Below are 21196 nucleotides of genomic sequence, written 5' to 3'. Positions count from 1 at the left end.
ATATAATATTCTACTACCTACCCTCCATACTTACAACCACCCACAAACACAACTTATTTAGAGTTTAAAGGGACATTAAACACTAAATACATGCTAGATAGAATGATGCATTCAAAGAAAACATTAGTCCATGACTAACATGTAGATGTATTTTTTAAAGTTTCATTAGTTGTATAAAAAGTGACAAAATAAGTGTAAAGTTTTAGTGTCTATAAAACACTGGGAGCTGCCATGTTGTAACTTGTGTTACCTTCTCTGCTGTGGCCAATTAGGGTCAGTTATAAATAGGTCATTAGAGTGTGCAGCCAATGGTTGTGCCGGATTTAACAGTGTTCTGCACTTCCATTTCTAACAGGAACTGAAAAGCTCACAATTTCAGAATGAAATTACAGGCAAAGAGGACAAAATAAATAATGAAAGTATATTGCAGAGCTGTTTTATATATACAATTTATCATTTTATATTACCATCTCAAAGTGTTTAATGTCCCTTTAAGAGAGAGCAAAAGAGAGAGATTGAGACAGCAAGAAAAAGTGCAATAAAGAGAGTGACCACACTAGAGAAAGAGCAAAAGAGAAAGCAATGGAGAGGCGAGAGAGGCGAGAGAGAGAGAATGGGGAATGGGTAATAAAGGGATTATCTGTCTTTATAAACAATAACAATTAAAGAGTAGACTTTCCCTTTAAAACAACTAATGTAAGAGTAAAGTTTTAATCTCCATAAAAGTAATGGTGCAGCCATATTAATAAATAATGACAGTATATTGTAAAGTTGTTTAATTGCACATTATTAAACATTTTATATCACAAAACTAGTGCAGAAGCTTAGATACAAGGTAATCACAGAGGTAAAAAGTATATTAATATAACTGAGATAAGGGGCAGCTTGCAGAGGATTAGATACAAGGTAATCACAGAGGTAAAAAGTATATTAATATAACTGAAAGAAGGGGGCAGTTTGCAGAGGATTAGATACACGGTAATCACAGAGGTAAAAAGTATATTAATATAACTGAGATAAGGGGCAGCTTGCAGAGGATTAGATACAAGGTAATCACAGAGGTAAAAAGTATATTAATATAACTGAGATAAGGGGCAGCTTGCAGAGGATTAGATACAAGGTAATCACAGAGGTAAAATGTATATTAATATAACTGAGATAAGGGGCAGTTTGCAGAGGATTAGATACAAGGTAATCACAGAGGTAAAAAGTATATTAATATAACTGAGATAAGGGGCAGTTTGCAGAGGATTAGATACAAGGTAATCACAGAGGTAAAAAGTATATTAATATAACTCAGATAAGGGGCAGTCTGCAGAAGCTTAGATACAAGGTAATCACAGAGGTAAAAAGTATATTAATATAACTGAGATAAGGGGCAGCTTGCAGAGGATTAGATACAAGGTAATCACAGAGGTAAAAAGTATATTAATATAACTGAGATAAGGGGCAGCTTGCATAGGATTAGATACAAGGTAATCACAGAGGTAAAAAGTATATTAATATAACTGAGATAAGGGGCAGTTTGCAGAGGATTAGATACAAGGTAATCACAGAGGTAAAAAGTATATTAATATAACTGAGATAAGGGGCAGTTTGCAGAGGATTAGATACAAGGTAATCACAGAGGTAAAATGTATATTAATATAACTGAGATAAGGGGCAGTTTGCAGAGGATTAGATACAAGGTAATCACAGAGGTAAAAAGTGTATTAATATAACTGAGATAAGGGGCAGTTTGCAGAGGATTAGATACAAGGTAATCACAGAGGTAAAAAGTATATTAATATAACTGAGATAAGGGGCAGTTTGCAGAGGATTAGATACAAGGTAATCACAGAGGTAAAAAGTATATTAATATAACTGAGATAAGGGGCAGTTTACAGAGGATTAGATACAAGGTAATCACAGAGGTAAAATGTATATTAATATAACTGAGATAAGGGGCAGTTTGCAGAGGATTAGATACAAGGTAATCACAGAGGTAAAAAGTGTATTAATATAACTGAGATAAGGGGTAGTTTGCAGAGGATTAGATACAAGGTAATCACAGAGGTAAAAAGTATATTAATATAACTGAGATAAGGGGCAGTTTGCAGAGGATTAGATACAAGGTAATCACAGAGGTAAAAAGTATATTAATATAACTGAGATAAGGGGCAGTTTGCAGAGGATTAGATACAAGGTAATCACAGAGGTAAAATGTGTATTACTAGAACTGTGCTGGTTATGCAAAACTGGGGAATGGGTAATAAAGGGATTATCTGTCTTTATAAACAATAACAATTAAAGAGTAGACTTTCCCTTTAAAACAACTAATGTAAGAGTAAAGTTTTAATCTCCATAAAAGTAATGGTGCAGCCATATTAATAAATAATGACAGTATATTGTAAAGTTGTTTAATTGCACATTATTAAACATTTTATATCACAAAACTAGTGTTTAATGCATATTTAAAGGGATAAAATATGTGCTCCAGCATTTATTTCTAAAGACTTAGGAGCAGGGGTCAGTAGGAGTGAGTCTCAAATGACACTTGAGATAAGACTCCAATTAGCTGCAACCAGGTAGAGCAGGAACACAAATCTCATCAGGATTTGTCAGCAGGTGTATACTTGGTACTTTGCTGATATATATCACGCACATAACGCACAGTTTAGTTTATTCTTATAGAAGTGCATTTTCTGCTGAACAGACAAAAACTTGTTACATCTTTAGATCTGTGAAGAAAATAAAAATGTTAAACACAAATATAATATTCTACTACCTACCCTCCATACTTACAACCACCCACAAACACAACTTATTTAGAGTTTAAAGGGACATTAAACACTAAATACATGCTAGATAGAATGATGCATTCAAAGAAAACATTAGTCCATGACTAACATGTAGATGTATTTTTTAAAGTTTCATTAGTTGTATAAAAAGTGACAAAATAAGTGTAAAGTTTTAGTGTCTATAAAACACTGGGAGCTGCCATGTTGTAACTTGTGTTACCTTCTCTGCTGTGGCCAATTAGGGTCAGTTATAAATAGGTCATTAGAGTGTGCAGCCAATGGTTGTGCCGGATTTAACAGTGTTCTGCACTTCCATTTCTAACAGGAACTGAAAAGCTCACAATTTCAGAATGAAATTACAGGCAAAGAGGACAAAATAAATAATGAAAGTATATTGCAGAGCTGTTTTATATATACAATTTATCATTTTATATTACCATCTCAAAGTGTTTAATGTCCCTTTAAGAGAGAGCAAAAGAGAGAGATTGAGACAGCAAGAAAAAGTGCAATAAAGAGAGTGACCACACTAGAGAAAGAGCAAAAGAGAAAGCAATGGAGAGGCGAGAGAGAGAGAGGCGAGAGAGAGAGAGGCGAGAGAGAGAGGCGCAAGAGAGAGAGAGAGACGCGCAAGAGAGAGAGAGGCGCAAGAGAGAGAGAGGCGCAAGAGAGAGAGAGGCGCAAGAGAGAGAGAGAGACGCAAGAGAGAGAGAGACGCGAGAGAGACGCAAGAGAGAGAGAGACAAGAGAGAGACGCAAGAGAGAGAGACGCGAGAGAGAGAGAGGCGCAAGAGAGAGAGAGGCGCAAGAGAGAGAGAGGCGCAAGAGAGAGAGAGGCGCAAGAGAGAGAGAGAGAGAGAGAGAGACGCAAGAGAGAGGCGCAAGAGAGAGAGGCGCAAGAGAGAGAGAGGCGCAAGAGAGAGAGAGGCGCAAGAGAGAGAGAGGCGCAAGAGAGAGAGGCGCAAGAGAGAGAGAGAGACGCAAGAGAGAGAGAGAGAGAGAGAGAGAGAGAGAGAGAGAGAGAGAGAGAGGCGCAAGAGAGAGAGAGAGAGGCGCAAGAGAGAGAGAGAGGCGCAAGAGAGAGAGAGAGAGACGCAAGAGAGAGAGAGAGAGACGCAAGAGAGAGAGAGAGAGAGAGAGAGAGAGAGGCGCAAGAGAGAGGCGCAAGAGAGAGAGAGAGAGACGCAAGAGAGAGAGAGAGAGAGGCGCAAGAGAGAGAGAGGCGCAAGAGAGAGAGAGGCGCAAGAGAGAGAGAGGCGCAAGAGAGAGAGAGGCGCAAGAGAGAGAGAGAGGCGCAAGAGAGAGAGAGAGGCGCAAGAGAGAGAGGCGCAAGAGAGAGAGAGAGGCGCAAGAGAGAGAGAGAGGCGCAAGAGAGAGAGAGAGAGGCGCAAGAGAGAGAGACAGAGAGAGAGAGACGAGAGAGAGAGAGAGAGAGGCAGGAGAGAGAGAGGCAGGAGAGAGAGAGAGAAACAGTGGAGAGAGAGAGACGGCTGAGAGAGACGGCTGAGAGAGAGAGAGACGGCTGAGAGAGAGAGAGACGGCTGAGAGAGAGAGAGACGGCTGAGAGAGAGAGAGACGGCTGAGAGAGAGAGAGAGAGAGAAGGCTGAGAGAGAGAGAGAGAGAGAGAGAGAGAGAGAGAGAGAGAGAGAAGGCTGAGAGAGAGAGAGAGAGAGAGAGAGAGAGAGAGAAGGCTGAGAGAGAGAGAGAGAGAGAGAGAGAGAGAGAGAGAGAGAGAGAGAGAGAGAGAGAGAGAGAGAGAGAGAGAGAGAGGCTGAGAGAGAGAGAGAGAGAGAGACGGCTGAGAGAGAGAGAGAGAGAGAGAGAGAGAGAGAGAAGGCTGAGAGAGAGAGAAGGCTGAGAGAGAGAGAGAGAGAGAGAGAGAGAGAGAGAGAGAGAGAGAGAGAGAGAGAGAGAGAGAGAGAGAGAGAGAGAGAAGGCTGAGAGAGAGAGAGAGAGAAGGCTGAGAGAGAGAGAGAGAGAGAGAAGGCTGAGAGAGAGAGAGAGAGAAGGCTGAGAGAGAGAGAGAGAGAGAGAGAAGGCTGAGAGAGAGAGAGAGAGAAGGCTGAGAGAGAGAGAGAGAAGGCTGAGAGAGAGAGAGAAGGCTGAGAGAAAGAGTGAAGGCTGAGAGAAAGAGTGAAGGCTGAGAGAAAGAGTGAAGGCTGAGAGAAAGAGTGAAGGCTGAGAGAAAGAGTGAAGGCTGAGAGAAAGAGTGAAGGCTGAGAGAAAGAGTGAAGGCTGAGAGAAAGAGTGAAGAGAGAGACGGCTGAGAGAGACAGCAAAAGAGAAGAAAAAGACGAGTGACAGCAAGTGTTATAAGCAAGAGAGAGAGACAGCGAGACAGAAAGAATGTGACAGCAAGAGAGAGAAAGCTAGTGACAGAGAGAGAGTGTAAAATAGAATAGTCAGAGAGGAACAGTGACAGCAAGTGACAGGGAGAGAGACAGCAAGGTAGAGAGAAACAGTGTGACAGCAAGGGAGAGAGAGAGACCGCAAGGGAGAGAGACAGACAGCAAGGGAGAGAGAAAAAGAGACAGCGAGAGAGACAGCAAGAGATGGACAACAAGAGTGACATCAAGTGAGAGTGACAGGGAGAGAGGCAGCGTGGGTGACAGACAGAAAATGACAGAGAAAGAGTGACAAGAGAAAATGAGAGACAGAAAAAAAGTGACAGATAGAATGTGAAAGTATGAAAAGAGTGACAGAGAGCGAGAAAAGTGACAAAGAGGGAGAGACAGACACACAAACAGGGACACAGAAAGAAAGAGACACACAGAAAAGTACACTGTGTGTCTGTCATTCTGTGTCTCTGTCTCAGAGAAAATCACATACATAAGGAGACAGACACAGAGACATTTACACACAGGGAAATAGAGAATAATGCCCATTCATACCAGTAACACAGAATACTGTAACTATTCCCCATCAGTCATACACAGAACAGCCATTAACCCCTTCCTTTCCATAATCCCCTTGGTGTCATAGTGTAGTAACACCAGCACATAAAGAAGGTAGTTAAGATATATATATTGACTAACTCCTGTTCTTATGAATTAATGTCCATTTTAAATGCAAGCTTCATATATACAGCTTAACAATTGTAGCTGAATTTCACTAATTATGTACTGACTGATACCCCCACAAACATAAACAAGACAACAAGTTCAGGTTTACTTATCTTAGTGGTTTCCCATTGCTCATCTGCAGTCCCAGATAGCAGCTTCTCTCCTAGAAAATAAAGAATAAAAACAAATGTTGGGCCCCATGTGTAATATTTTCCCACAACCAGTTCTTCCTGTTTCTAGCACAAATCCTAGGCACAGATGAGGTTCCCATTATTCAGAGTTGGAAAAAAAGACAATCTACAAATCTCTGGCTGGCTGTTTTAAAGCAGCCTATAATCAGGATCCCAGCTTCTTCCTTCATGAAAACCGACGTTCTTCTCACTCCTTTTTCACATTAGTGCTTCTTCCATGTCCAGCATAAGCCCAGATAACAACTCCTGACGAAACACAGACAGCAGCAGAAGGAAAACAAGAAATGTCCTCGATTTGAGTCTCCCGCACTTCTCTGCTTCCTCACTCAGCTCTCTGTACCATGTGATCACTGCAGTCACGTGACTGCTGTGATGTCAGAGTGTCCTTTAGAGGGATAGAATCTAGCCGCTACCGTGGAGATATTGACTACTCAGCTACTTGTTTATGTATAGTGAGGTAAGTACACGATGCGCAGACTGTGTATAATTGTGTCATGTGTGTAATATGTGTAACTCACTGTTTGATATGATTGTGTAGCTTTTGTAGTGTTATGTGCCTGTGTATAAGGTGCTGGGGAGAGGTGGTGTGAGAAAGATCTGTAGTGTTATATACCTGTGTATAAGGTGCTGGGAAGAGGTGGAGTGAGTGTGAGACAGATCTGTAGTGTTATGTGCCTGTGTATAAGGTGCTGGGGAGAGGTGGTGTGAGTGTGAGACAGATCTGTAGTGTTATATACCTGTGTATAAGGTGGTGTGAGTGTGAGACAGATCTGTAGTGTTATGTGCTTGTGTATAAGGTGCTGGGGAGAGGTGGTGTGAGTGTGAAACAGATCTGTAGTGTTATATACCTGTGTATAAGGTGGTGTGAGTGTGAGACAGATCTGTAGTGTTATGTGCCTGTGTATAATGTGCTGGGGAGAGGTGGTGTGAGTGTAAGACAGATCTGTAGTGTTATGTGCTTGTGTATAATGTGCTGGGGAGAGGTGGGGTGAGACAGATCTGTAGTGTTATGTGCCTGTATATAAGGTGCTGGGGAGAGGTGATGTGAGTGTGAGACAGATCTGTAGTGTTATATGCCTGTGTCTAAGATGCTGAGGAGAGGTGGTGTGAGGAAGATGATACCTCTATAGTAGGGTGACCACATATCCCAACTGCCCCCCCCCCAGCGATGCCCCGCCCCCAATAAAAAAAGTGCTTGTTTTTGAAAATATCACTGGATTTGTTAATACCCACTACATGTATTAATATGCATTGTCTTTTCAATGTATGCAATAATCCCACATCAGGCACTTGAAACAGTGCATGAGGCATAATGCTGTAACAGCAGTGCGTGAAAAAAAAAAGTTATTACAAAAGTTGGGATATCTTTTAAAAATAAATACATGTGCAAACATGTATTATCCAAACATTTTTGTATTTAAATTTGAAATGCACAGCTTTCATGTCCTTTTAATTAAAACACAATTAATTGTAATCTATCAATATGTTATTGATAGGTTACAATTAATTGTGTTTTAATTATTGTAGTATAGTGCCTGACGTTCTCCTGTGCCTTTGCTAAACAAGGAAGTATGAAGTTATGCAGTTTAGCAGGAGCACATGGGAGGTAAGCCTTCTCTTTGGCCAATCTTCTATCATTTTTTGAAAAGCAACACTTCCCACAGAAAATGATAGGTATTGAGCTAGAATAAATTAACAAAATTGCCTATTCATCCCATTGTAGTCTGATAGTATAGACTAATAATATATGGAGAAAAGAAAACTTAGTAGGGGAATAAAACTCTGCGATCACATTCTCTAATGTGACCGCAGAGTTTTATTCTCCTACTAAGTTTTTTTTCTCCATATATTATTAATAGTAACTTAGACTAGAACATAACATACTGTTACACACCGCACTGCAACTTGGCGATTGTGGAGAATGGCAATAAAAGTCTCTGCACAGCACGCTCTTCTTGTCGGACGGCACTAAAGGGTGTCTATCTGTGCGAGACAAAGGGAACCTCTCTATAATCTTATATATCTGTGTATAAGGTACCGGAGAGGCTATATGTGTGTGAGACAGAGATATTCGCTGTATATATGTATATAGGGTACTAGGAAGGGAGCTGTGTGTGTTAGGCAGAGGAAACCTCTATGCAATACAATATGTATGTTATAGAAAATGATACAAAATCTAACTTTTTTTGCATTTGGTATGATATATTTATGTAAACTAAAGTTAGATGGTACTTTATCTGTAGTGTTATATGTCTATGTACAAAAGACTGTATGTGTAACAGATGGTACCTTTCTATAGTATTATATTTCTGTCTATAAGGTGGTGTGTGTAAGATGGTACCTCTCTATTGTTTTATATCTCTGTGTGTATACAGTGCTGTGTGTGTATGTAACAGATTGTAACTCTCTATATGTTATGTCTTAGTATAAGGTTCTAGGGAAGGGCTGTGTGTGTGTGAGTAACATGGATCCTTTATCTAATATGTAGAGGTATCCTCTCTAAAATATATTATATATCTCTATATAAGATACAGGGAATGGAGCTGTATGTGTATGTGAGGCAAATGGAACCTCTCTATAATATGTATGTTATGGAAATTGTATTTAATATGATGACTTTTAATATTAGGGTATTTCTGTAAACTAAAATTATGTTGTACAACTGTTTGGTTTGCTTTTAAAAAAACAAACAAAACAAAAAAACAGTATAACTTGTGCGGGTAACTCACAAAAAAAAACTCAGATATGGGTGTTGCTCACCCATAATTCATAATTTCCCCTATGACAATGAAATGTACTAAAAACCCTCTCTCTCTCTCTCTGTGTTTAGGCTCCTGTTACTGTGAAGATCACATACAATACAGATCACTGCGTTTGCCAGTAAAGCAGAAACATTATAATTATATCTGACAAATTCAGTTGCTGAACAAGACAATGTCTGACAAGACCGAGAACCAAACCTCAGAGCTTCCTGATACACACGGAGGTAAGCAGGACGTCACGTGCATGTCACCTGGTTTTGTCATCAGAATTGGATATTTACAATAACGAACCAGAAACCTCAGTAATCTGATTGTCTTAAAGGGACATAACAATCAGTAGTGTGCTGTCGCTTTACAGCCTTTACTACTGAACAGCAGCTTATATTAAGCTGGTTTATTAGTCTTGTTAATAATGAACTCAGCACCACATGTACACTCTCAGCACCACGTGCACACTCATTATCAGTCTCTGTATTTAGAATAAATCACACTGCTGCAGTGTCACAGGTTGGCCGGAAAATTCTCATAAATTATCTGATCACAATAAAAAGTAAAATCACAGGAAATAGAGGCAGATAAACATGTTAGTTTATAAAGAATGGTCAAAGGAACATTATGTGCAGTACATAAGCTTTACAATACACTGTCATTATTTATGTTGCCACTTATCATGTCATTTAAAAGGACATTATATATCTCTTGTGTTTGTGTAAAGATTGTGTTTGTTCTACTCTCCCTAGAGAGGTCAAAAAGCAAAATCTGTAACATGCAAATCACCTAAACCAGCTGTCTGATTTGCAGCAATTTGCTGTTTAGCCTCTCTAGGGACCGTGGGACAAAGCACAACTTTACACAAAAGCAATAGGTGTTTAGTCTCCTTTTAAAGACATTAAACACATTGAGGAGATTGTAACATAACATGATATAGATGTGTACGTTAGCTAATGCATTGTCCCCTGTACTAAGGGTAGAGCATAGCTCAAGTAACCCAGGTGCCACGGTGCTAGACTCTCCTTACAAAATGTGCTCTGGATAATGCCTTGCTCTGTTCTTGTACAGAGATTTGCAAAGCTCAGAACCACACATCTACAATTTTGTTGTACTCTCTTTCCTATATATACATATGCTTTAATATTAATGCTGAAGCTAATAAATAATATTTTTTATATTATATTTCATTTTTATCTTCTACACACAATAAGAAATAAAAACATTTCTGGCTACTATATATTTGGCTGCTATAATTTTAAACTTGTCAGGCCCTGATATATGAAGGTAAAAATTGTAATTGAAAATGACAGACTAGCAGAAGCTAACAGAGCTATGCATAATGTGACACTGACTACAAGCAAGTGACATATAACAGAGATCAGATGAGATTGTCGTGTTTATATAAATGTGCAGAAAGTGCTTTGTAATGTAAATTGTTGCTAATTTTGTAAATAGTAACTTGATGTAAGTTTTATATTTAACAAATATTCTCACTGTACAGGCCGTACTGATGTGACATCTACAGATGGCTCAGCGGTTGAACACAGAGGAGAGCCGTATGTACATGATCAGGTGAAGACTGAGGAGGATGAAGTAGCTATAAATACAGCTACAGGTGATTAGTGCATATTAAGTAACTGAAAAAGTCTATGATGGCTTCATTTTGTCTCGTGTTGTATCTATGATACTTGGGTTACAGGGAGTGTGCATATGTGTTGTGTCTGATTTACACCTGTTTCATGTGAGTGTGTACATATGTTACATGCGTATATGCATGTGTGTTTCTGATGCATGAGAATTACAGGTAAGTGTACATGTATGTTGTGTGTGTGAAGTACACAGGTTACAGGCAAGTGAGTATGTGTAAGGTACATGTGGTTAGTGTGTACAAATGTTGTGTCTGAGGGATGTAGGGTACAAACTACTTACACACACATGTATATTCTCACTGTACAGGCCGTACTGATGTGACGCCTACAGATGGTTCAGCAGTTGAGCACGGAGGAGAACCGAATGTGTGTGATCAGGTGAAGACTGAGGAGGATAAAGTTCCTATAAATACGGCTACAGGTGATTAGCACTGATTAAGTAAAGGGAAGATGATGTGATGGTGACATTTTGTCTCATGTAAATAAGTTATATTTATCAGATGGTTACACAGCAGACACAGGTTAGTGAGTAGCTCAGGTTTATATCATTGTGTGTCATGTAAATAACTGTTATATTTATCAGATGGTTACACAGCAGACACAGGTTAGTGAGTAACTCAGGTTTATATCATTTTGTCTCATGTAAATAACAGTTATATTTATCAGATGGTTACACAGCAGACACAGGTTAGTGAGTAGCTCAGGTTTATATCATTGTGTGTCATGTAAATAACAGTTATATTTATCAGATGGTTACACAGCAGACACAGGTTAGTGAGTAGCTCAGGTTTATATCATTTTGTGTCATGTAAATAACAGTTATATTTATCAGATGGTTACACAGCAGACACAGGTTAGTGAGAAACTCAGGTTTATATCATTTTGTCTCATGTACATAACAGTTATATTTATCAGATGGTTACACAACAGACACAGGTTAGTGAGTAGCTCAGGTTTATATCATTTTGTCTCATGTAAATAACAGTTATATTTATCAGATGGTTACACAGCAGACACAGGTTAGTGAGTAGCTCAGGTTTATAGCATTTTGTGTCATGTAAATAACAGTTATATTTATCAGATGGTTACATAGCAGACACATGTTAGTGAGTAGCTCAGGTTTATATCATTTTGTGTCATGTAAATAACAGTTATATTTATCAGATGGTTACACAGCAGACACAGGTTAGTGAGTAGCTCAGGTTTATATCATTGTGTGTCATGTAAATAACTGTTATATTTATCAGATGGTTACACAGCAGACACAGGTTAGTGAGTAGCTCAGGTTTATATCATTTTGTCTCATGTAAATAACAGTTATATTTATCAGATGGTTACACAGCAGACACAGATTAGTGAGTAGCTCAGGTTTATATCATTTTGTGTCATGTAAATAACAGTTATATTTATCAGATGGTTACACAGCAGACACAGGTTAGTGAGTAGCTCAGGTTTATATCATTTTGTCTCATGTAAATAACAGTTATATTTATCAGATGGTTACACAGCAGACACAGGTTAGTGAGTAGCTCAGGTTTATATCATTTTGTGTCATGTAAATAACAGTTATATTTATCAGATGGTTACACAGCAGACACAGGTTAGTGAGTAGCTCAGGTTTATATCATTTTGTGTCATGTAAATAACAGTTATATTTCTCAGATGGTCACACAGCAGACACAGGTTAGTGAGTAGCTCAGGTTTATATCATTGTGTGTCATGTAAATAACAGTTATATTTATCAGATGGTTACACAGCAGACACAGGTTAGTGAGTAACTCAGGTTTATATAATTTTGTCTCATGTAAATAACAGTTATATTTATCAGATGGTTACATAGCAGACACATGTTAGTGAGTAGCTCAGGTTTATATCATTTTGTCTCATGTAAATAACAGTTATATTTATCAGATGGTTACTCAGCAGACACAGGTTAGTGAGTAGCTCAGGTTTATATCATTTTGTCTCATGTAAATAAGTTATATTTCTCAGATGGTTACACAGCAGACACAGGTTAGTGAGTAGCTCATGTTTATATCATTTTGTCTCATGTAAATAACAGTTATATTTATCAGATGGTTACTCAGCAGACACAGGTTAGTGAGTAGCTCAGGTTTATATCATTTTGTCTCATGTAAATAAGTTATATTTATCAGATGGTTACACAGCAGACACAGGTTAGTGTGTAGCTCATGATTATACTATTTAAAAAGTTACACCTCACAAACTCTGGGGTTCTGTCTAACCACCTTATGATAACACAAAGCCGGATACCTCGCTAGTAGCTCATTACTGTGTCACCACCTCCAGTGTGAAGAAGTGAGTTAACTGGTATTAATCTCAATTATCTTTTCTTTATTTGTTGGACAATATATTTTTCTGGACATGGCAAATAAACAATATACAGTAAGTCTTTAAGCTAAAAAAAATTAAAAGAACAGAAGAAAGTACCACAATGTGTGTATTTGGTGCTATTGTCTATCTGAGAAATACACAAACTCTTTTATGGTAAAGTTATAAAACTAGATCATAGGATATAAAACTGAATCTTCTTTATTTGTACAGATGAAGATAACGCTGATATAGTGAAAGTTGAGATAACAGAAGATCTGTGTGTGAGGCGTCAGGTGGAAGCTCCAGATTATGAAACCAGTGACCGTATCAGCCCAGGTGAGTGTGCACTTGTGTTGTGTCTGAAGGATGCAGATTACAGGTGAGTGTGCATGTATGTTGTGTCAGAGGGATGAAGGTTACAGGTGAGTGTGCATGTATGTTGTGTCAGAGGGATGAAGGTTACAGGTGAGTGTGCATGTATGTTGTGTCAGAGGGATGAAGGTTACAGGTGAGTGTGCATGTATGTTGTGTCAGAGGGAGGAAGGTTACAGGTGAGTGTGCATGTATGATGTGTCAGAGGGATGAAGGTTACAGGTGAGTGTGCATGTATGTTATGTCAGAGGGATGAAGGTTACAGGTGAGTGTGCACTTGTGTTGTGTCTGAAGGATGCAGATTATAGGTGAGTGTGCATGTATGTTATGTCAGAGGGATGAAGGTTACAGGTAAGTGTGCATGTATGTTGTGTCAGGGGGTTGAAGGTTACAGGTAAGTGTGCATGTATGTTGTGTCAGAGGGATGAAGGTTACAGGTGAGTGTGCATGTATGTTGTGTCAGAGGGATGAAGGTTACAGGTGAGTGTGCATGTATGTTGTGTCAGAGGGATGAAGGTTACAGGTAAGTGTATGTATGTTGTGTCAGAGGGATGAAGGTTACAGGTGAGTGTGCATTTGTGTTGTGTCAGAGGGATGAAGGTTACAGGTGAGTGTGCATGTATGTTGTGTCAGAGGGATGAAGATTACAGGTGAGTGTGCATGTATGTTGTGTCAGAGGGATGAAGGTTACAGGTGAGTGTGCATTTGTGTTGTGTCAGAGGGATGAAGGTTACAGGTGAGTGTGCATGTATGTTGTGTCAGAGGGATGCAGATTACAGGTGAGTGTGCATGTATGTTGTGTCAGAGGAATGAAGGTTACAGGTGAGTGTGCATGTATGTTGTGTCAGAGGGATGAAGGTTACAGGTGAGTGTGCATGTATGTTGTGTCAGAGGGATGAAGGTTACAGGTGAGTGTGCATGTATGTTGTGTCAGAGGGATGAAGGTTACAGGTGAGTGTGCATGTATGTTGTGTCAGAGGGATGAAGGTTACAGGTGAGTGTGCATGTATGTTGTGTCAGAGGGATGAAGGTTACAGGTGAGTGTGCATGTATGATGTGTCAGAGGGATGAAGGTTACAGGTGAGTGTGCATGTATGTTATGTCAGAGGGATGAAGGTTACAGGTGAGTGTGCACTTGTGTTGTGTCTGAAGGATGCAGATTATAGGTGAGTGTGCATGTATGTTATGTCAGAGGGATGAAGGTTACAGGTAAGTGTGCATGTATGTTGTGTCAGGGGGTTGAAGGTTACAGGTAAGTGTGCATGTATGTTGTGTCAGAGGGATGAAGGTTACAGGTGAGTGTGCATGTATGTTGTGTCAGAGGGATGAAGGTTACAGGTGAGTGTGCATGTATGTTGTGTCAGAGGGATGAAGGTTACAGGTAAGTGTATGTATGTTGTGTCAGAGGGATGAAGGTTACAGGTGAGTGTGCATTTGTGTTGTGTCAGAGGGATGAAGGTTACAGGTGAGTGTGCATGTATGTTGTGTCAGAGGGATGAAGATTACAGGTGAGTGTGCATGTATGTTGTGTCAGAGGGATGAAGGTTACAGGTGAGTGTGCATTTGTGTTGTGTCAGAGGGATGAAGGTTACAGGTGAGTGTGCATGTATGTTGTGTCAGAGGGATGCAGATTACAGGTGAGTGTGCATGTATGTTGTGTCAGAGGAATGAAGGTTACAGGTGAGTGTGCATGTATGTTGTGTCAGAGGGATGAAGGTTACAGGTGAGTGTGCATGTATGTTGTGTCAGAGGGATGAAGGTTACAGGTGAGTGTGCATGTATGTTGTGTCAGAGGGATGAAGGTTACAGGTGAGTGTGCATTTGTGTTGTGTCAGAGAGATGAAGGTTACAGGTGAGTGTGCATGTATGTTGTGTCAGAGGGATGAAGGTTACAGGTAAGTGTGCATGTATGTTGTGTCAGAGGAATGAAGGTTACAGGTGAGTGTGCATGTATGTTGTGTCAGAGGGATGAAGGTTACAGGTGAGTGTGCATGTATGTTGTGTCAGAGGGATTGAAGGTTACAGGTGAGTGTGCATTTGTGTTGTGTCAGAGGGATGAAGGTTACAGGTGAGTGTGCATGTATGTTGTGTCAGAGGGATGCAGATTACAGGTGAGTGTGCATGTATGTTGTGTCAGAGGGATGAAGGTTACAGGTAAGTGTGCATGTATGTTGTGTCAGAGGAATGAAGGTTACAGGTGAGTGTGCATGTATGTTGTGTCAGAGGGATGCAGATTACAGGTGAGTGTGCATGTATGTTGTGTCAGAGGAATGAAGGTTACAGGTGAGTGTGCATGTATGTTGTGTCAGAGGGATGAAGGTTACAGGTGAGTGTGCATTTGTGGTGTGTCTGAGGGATGAAGGTTACAGGTGAGTGTGCATGTATGTTGTGTCAGAGGGATGAAGGTTACAGGTGAGTGTGCATGTATGTTGTGTCAGAGGGATGAAGGTTACAGGTAAGTGTGCATGTATGTTGTGTCAGAGGGATGAAGGTTACAGGTGAGTGTGCATGTATGTTGTGTCAGAGGGATGCAGTTTACAGGTGAGTGTGCATGTATGTTGTGTCAGAGGAATGAAGGTTACAGGTGAGTGTGCATTTGTGGTGTGTCTGAGGGATGAAGGTTACAGGTGAGTGTGCATGTATGTTGTGTCAGAGGGATGAAGGTTACAGGTGAGTGTGCATGTATGTTGTGTCAGAGGGATGAAGGTTACAGGTAAGTGTGCATGTATGTTGTGTCAGAGGGATGAAGGTTACAGGTGAGTGTGCATGTATGTTGTGTCAGAGGGATGCAGTTTACAGGTGAGTGTGCATGTATGTTGTGTCAGAGGGATGAAGGTTACAGTTCGATGTACACATATGTTGTGTCTGAGTAATATGGGTTACAGGTAAGTGCACAAATATGTTATGTCTGAGGCACACAAGTTACAGGTAAGTGTACATGTATGTTGTGTCTAAGGAAAGCATTTTATAGATGAGTGCACGTGTTGTGTCTGAGGCTTGGGGCTTATGGAGGAGTGTTAACGTAGGTTGTCTATGAGATACGCTGGTTACAGGTGAGTGTGTACATATGTTGTTAATGAGATACGCTGGTTACAGGTGAGTGTGTACAGATGTTGTCTATGAGATACGCTGGTTACAGGTGAGTGTGTACAGATGTTGTCTATGAGATACTCTGGTTACAGGTGAGTGTGTACATATGTTGTCTATGAGATACGCTGGTTACAGGTGAGTGTGTACATATGTTGTCTATGAGATACTCTGGTTACAGGTAAGTGTGTACATATGTTGTCTATGAGATACTCTGGTTACAGGAGGGTGTGTACAGATGTTGTAGTCTTTAAGCTAAATAATAAAAGAACAGAAGAAAGTACCACAGTTTGTGTATTTGGTGCTAGTGTCTATCTGAGAAATACACATACTCTTTTATGGTAAAGTTATAAAACTAGATCATAGGATATAAAAGTGAATCTTCTTTATTTGTACAGATGAAGATAACGCTGATATAGTGAAAGTTGAGATAACAGAAGATCTGTGTGTGAGGCGTCAGGTGAAAGCTCCAGATTATGAAATCAGTGACCGTATCAGCTCAGGTGAGTGTGCACTTGTGTTGTGTCTGAAGGATGCAGATTACAGGTGAGTGTGCATGTATGTTGTGTCAGAGGGATGAAGGTTACAGGTAAGTGTGCATGTATGTTGTGTCAGAGGGATGAAGGTTACAGGTAAGTGTGCATGTATGTTGTGTCAGAGGGATGAAGGTTACAGGTGAGTGTGCATGTTTGTTGTGTCAGAGGGATGAAGGTTACAGGTAAGTGTGCATGTATGTTGTGTCAGAGGGATGAAGGTTACAGGTGAGTGTGCATGTATGTTGTGTAAGAGGGATGAAGGTTAGAGGTGAGTGTGCACTTATGTTGTGTCAGAGGGATGAAGGTTACAGGTGAGTGTGCATGTATGTTGTGTCAGAGGGATGAAGGTTACAGGTGAGTGTGCATGTATGTTGTGTCAGAGGGATGAAGGTTACAGGTGAGTGTGCATGTATGTTGTGTCAGAGGGATGAAGGTTACAGGTAAGTGTGCATGTATGTTGTGTCAGAGGGATGAAGGTTACAGGTAAGTGTGCATGTATGTTGTGTCAGAGAGATTAAGATTACAGGTGAGTGTGCATGTATGTTGTGTCAGAGGGATGAAGATTGGGGCTTATGGAGGAGTGTTAACGTAGGTTGTCTATGAGATACGCTGGTTACAGGTGAGTGTGTACATATGTTGTTAATGAGATACGCTGGTTACAGGTGAGTGTGTACATATGTTGTTAATGAGATACGCTGGTTACAGGTGAGTGTGTACAAATGTTGTCTATGAGATACTCTGGTTAAAGGTGAGTGTGTACATATGTTGTCTATGAGATACGCTGGTTACAGGTGAGTGTGTACATTTGTTGTTAATGAGATACTCTGGTTACAGGTGAGTGGGTACATATGTTGTCTATGAAATACTCTGGTTACAGGTGAGTTTGTACATATGTTGTCTATGAGATAAGCTGGTTACCGGTGAGTGTGTACATATGTTGTTAATGATATACGCTGGTTACAGGTACGTGTGTACAGATGTTGTCTATGAGATACTCTGGTTACAGGTGAGTGTGTACATATGTTGTCTATGAGATACGCTGGTTACAGGTGAGTGTGTACATATGTTGTCTATGAGATACTCTGGTTACAGGTGAGTGTGTACATATGTTGTCTATGAGATACTCTGGTTACAGGTGAGTGTGTTCATATGTTGTCTATGAGATAAGCTGGTTACAGGTGAGTGTGTTCATATGTTGTCTATGATATACTATGCTTACAGGAGAGTGTGTTCATATGTTGTCTATGAGATACTCTGCTTACAGGTGAGTGGGTACGTGTGTTGTCTATGAGATACTCTGGTTACAGGTGAGTGGGTACGTATGTTGTCTATGAGATACTCTGGTTACAGGTGAGTGGGTACGTATGTTGTCTATGAGATACTCTGGTTACAGGTGAGTGTGTACAGATGTTGTCTATGAGATACTCTGGTTACAAGTAAGTGTGTTCATATGTTGTCTATGAGATATGCTGGTTATAGGTGAGTGGGTACATATGTTGTCTATGAGATACGCTGGTTACAGGTGAGTGTGTACATATGTTGTCTATGAGATACTCTGGTTACAGGTGAGTGTGTACATATGTTGTCTATGAGATACTCTGGTTACAGGTGAGTGGGTACGTATGTTGTCTATGAGATACTCTGGTTACAGGTGAGTGTGTACATATGTTGTCTATGAGATAAGCTGGTTACAGGTGAGTGTGTACGTATGTTGTCTATGAGATACTCTGGTTACAGGTGAGTGTGTTCATATGTTGTCTATGAGATAAGCTGGTTACAGGTGAGTGTGTTCATATGTTGTCTATGATATACTATGCTTACAGGTGAGTGTGTTCATATGTTGTCTATGAGATACTCTGCTTACAGGTGAGTGGGTACGTATGTTGTCTATGAGATACTCTGGTTACAGGTGAGTGGGTACGTATGTTGTCTATGAGATACTCTGGTTACAGGTGAGTGTGTACGTATGTTGTCTATGAGATACTCTGGTTACAGGAGGGTGTGTACAGATGTTGTCTATGATATACGCTGGTTACAGGAGGGTGTGTACAGATGTTGTAGTCTTTAAGCTAAAAAATAAAAAGAACAGAAGAAAAGTACCACAGTTTGTGTATTTGGTGCTATTGTCTATCTGAGAAATACACACACTCTTTGATGGTAAAGTTATAAAACTAGATCATAGGATATAAAACTGAATCTTCTTTATTTGTACAGATGAAGATAACGCTGATATAGTGAAAGTTGAGATAACAGAAGATCTGTGTGTGAGGCGTCAGGTGAAAGCTCCAGATTATGAAACCAGTGACCGTATCAGCTCAGGTGAGTGTGCACTTGTGTTGTGTCTGAAGGATGCAGATTACAGGTGAGTGTGCATGTATGTTGTGTCAGAGGGATGAAGGTTACAGATAAGTGTGCATGTATGTTGTGTCAGAGGGTTGAAGGTTACAGGTGAGCGTGCATGTATGTTGTGTTAGAGGGATGAAGGTTACAGGTGAGTGTGCATGTATGTTGTGTCAGAGGGATGAAGGTTACAGGTGAGTGTGCATGTATGTTGTGTCAGAGGGATGAAGGTTACAGGTGAGTGTGCATGTATGTTGTGTCAGAGGGATGAAGGTTACAGGTGAGTGTGCATGTATGTTGTGTCAGAGGAATGAAGGTTACAGGTGAGTGTGCATGTATGTTGTGTCAGAGGAATGAAGGTTAAAGGTGAGTGTGCATGTATGTTGTGTCAGAGGAATGAAGGTTAAAGGTGAGTGTGCATGTATGTTGTGTCAGAGGAATGAAGGTTAAAGGTGAGTGTGCATGTATGTTGTGTCAGAGGGATGAAGGTTACAGGTGAGTGTGCATGTATGTTGTGTCAGAGGGATGAAGGTTACAGGTGAGTGTGCATGTATGTTGTGTCAGAGGGATGAAGGTTACAGGTGAGTGTGCATGTATGTTGTGTCAGAGGGATGAAGATTACAGGTGAGTGCATTTGTGGTGTGTCTGAGGGATGAAGATTACATGTAAGTGTGCATTTGTGTTGTGTCAGAGGGATGAAGATTACAGGTGAGTGCATTTGTGGTGTGTCTGAGGGATGAAGATTACAGGTGAGTGTGCATGTATGTTGTGTCAGAGGGATGAAGGTTACAGGTGAGTATGCATGTATGTTGTGTCAGAGGGATGAAGGTTACAGGTGAGTGTGCATGTATGTTGTGTCAGAGGGATGAAGGTTACAGGTGAGTATGCATGTATGTTGTGTCAGAGGGATGAAGATTACAGGTGAGTGTGCATGTATGTTGTGTCTGAGGGATGAAGATTACATGTAAGTGTGCATTTGTGTTGTGTCAGAGGGATGAAGATTACAGATGAATGCATTTGTGGTGTGTCTGAGGGATGAAGGTTACAGGTGAGTGTGCATGTATGTTGTGTCAGAGGGATGAAGGTTACAGGTGAGTGTGCATGTATGTTGTGTCAGAGGGATGAAGGTTACAGGTGAGTGTGCATGTATGTTGTGTCAGAGGGATGAAGGTTACAGGTAAGTGTGCATGTATGTTGTGTCAGAGGAATGAAGGTTACAGGCGAGTGTGCATGTATGTTGTGTCAGAGGGATGAAGGTTACAGGTGAGTGTGCATGTATGTTGTGTCAGAGGGATGAAGGTTACAGGTGAGTGTGCATGTATGTTGTGTCAGAGGGATGAAGGTTACAGGTAAGTGTATGTATGTTGTGTCAGAGGGATGAAGGTTACAGATAAGTGTGCATGTATGTTGTGTCAGAGGGATGAAGGTTACAGATAAGTGTGCATGTATGTTGTGTCAGAGGGATGAAGGTTACAGGTGAGTGTGCATTTGTGGTGTGTCTGAGGGATGAAGGTTACAGGTAAGTGTGCATGTATGTTGTGTCAGAGGAATGAAGGTTACAGGTGAGTGTGCATGTATGTTGTGTCAGAGGAATGAAGGTTACAGGTGAGTGTGCATGTATGTTGTGTCAGAGGAATGAAGGTTACAGGTGAGTGTGCATGTATGTTGTGTCAGAGGGATGAAGGTTACAGGTGAGTGTGCATGTATGTTGTGTCAGAAGGATGAAGGTTACAGGTGAGTGCATGTATGTTGTGTCAGAGGGATGCAGATTACAGGTGAGTGTGCATGTATGTTGTGTCAGAGGGATGAAGGTTACAGGTGAGTGTGCATGTTTGTTGTGTCAGAGGGATGAAGATTACAGGTGAGTGCATTTGTGGTGTGTCTGAGGGATGAAGATTACAGTTTGATGTACACATATGTTGTGTCTGAGTAATACGTTTTACAGGTAAGTGTAGAAATATGTTGTGTCTGAGGCACACAAGTTACACAGGTTACAGGCGAGTATGCACATATGTTGTCTGTGAGGCATGTAGGGTACACACAATACAATTATATTCTCACTGTACAGGGCGTATGGATGTTGCATCTTCAGAT

General features: G+C 40.4%; 1 protein-coding gene across 1 annotated transcript; it reads left to right on the top strand.

Annotated features, from left to right (window-relative positions):
* The first annotated feature begins 5345 nt into the window (after window positions 1-5345).
* LOC128644397 (uncharacterized) lies at window positions 5346-20957 on the top strand. Its single transcript, XM_053697024.1, has 7 exons — window positions 5346-6488; window positions 8862-9017; window positions 10286-10399; window positions 10741-10854; window positions 12999-13103; window positions 16625-16729; window positions 18977-20957. The coding sequence occupies exons 2-7, from the start codon at window positions 8966-8968 to the stop codon at window positions 19126-19128; spliced, it is 642 nt and encodes a 213-aa protein (XP_053552999.1). The 5' UTR covers window positions 5346-6488; window positions 8862-8965; the 3' UTR covers window positions 19129-20957.
* The last annotated feature ends 239 nt before the right edge of the window (window positions 20958-21196 follow it).

The sequence above is a fragment of the Bombina bombina genome, unplaced genomic scaffold (assembly GCF_027579735.1).
Source record: "Bombina bombina isolate aBomBom1 unplaced genomic scaffold, aBomBom1.pri scaffold_2215, whole genome shotgun sequence".
NCBI lineage: Eukaryota > Metazoa > Chordata > Amphibia > Anura > Bombinatoridae > Bombina > Bombina bombina.
This window is presented reverse-complemented; position numbering and strand designations above follow the sequence as displayed.

What these genes read in the sequence shown, in the direction of transcription:
- LOC128644397 (XM_053697024.1), top strand. Translation starts at nt 8,966, where the DNA reads ATGTCTGACAAGACCGAGAACCAAACCTCAGAGCTTCCTGATACACAC. An exon ending in CAGTGACCGTATCAGCCCAG is followed by an intron (nt 13,104 to 16,624) that starts GTGAGTGTGCAC and finishes TTATTTGTACAG; the next exon opens with ATGAAGATAACGCTGATATA. An exon ending in CAGTGACCGTATCAGCTCAG is followed by an intron (nt 16,730 to 18,976) that starts GTGAGTGTGCAC and finishes TTATTTGTACAG; the next exon opens with ATGAAGATAACGCTGATATA.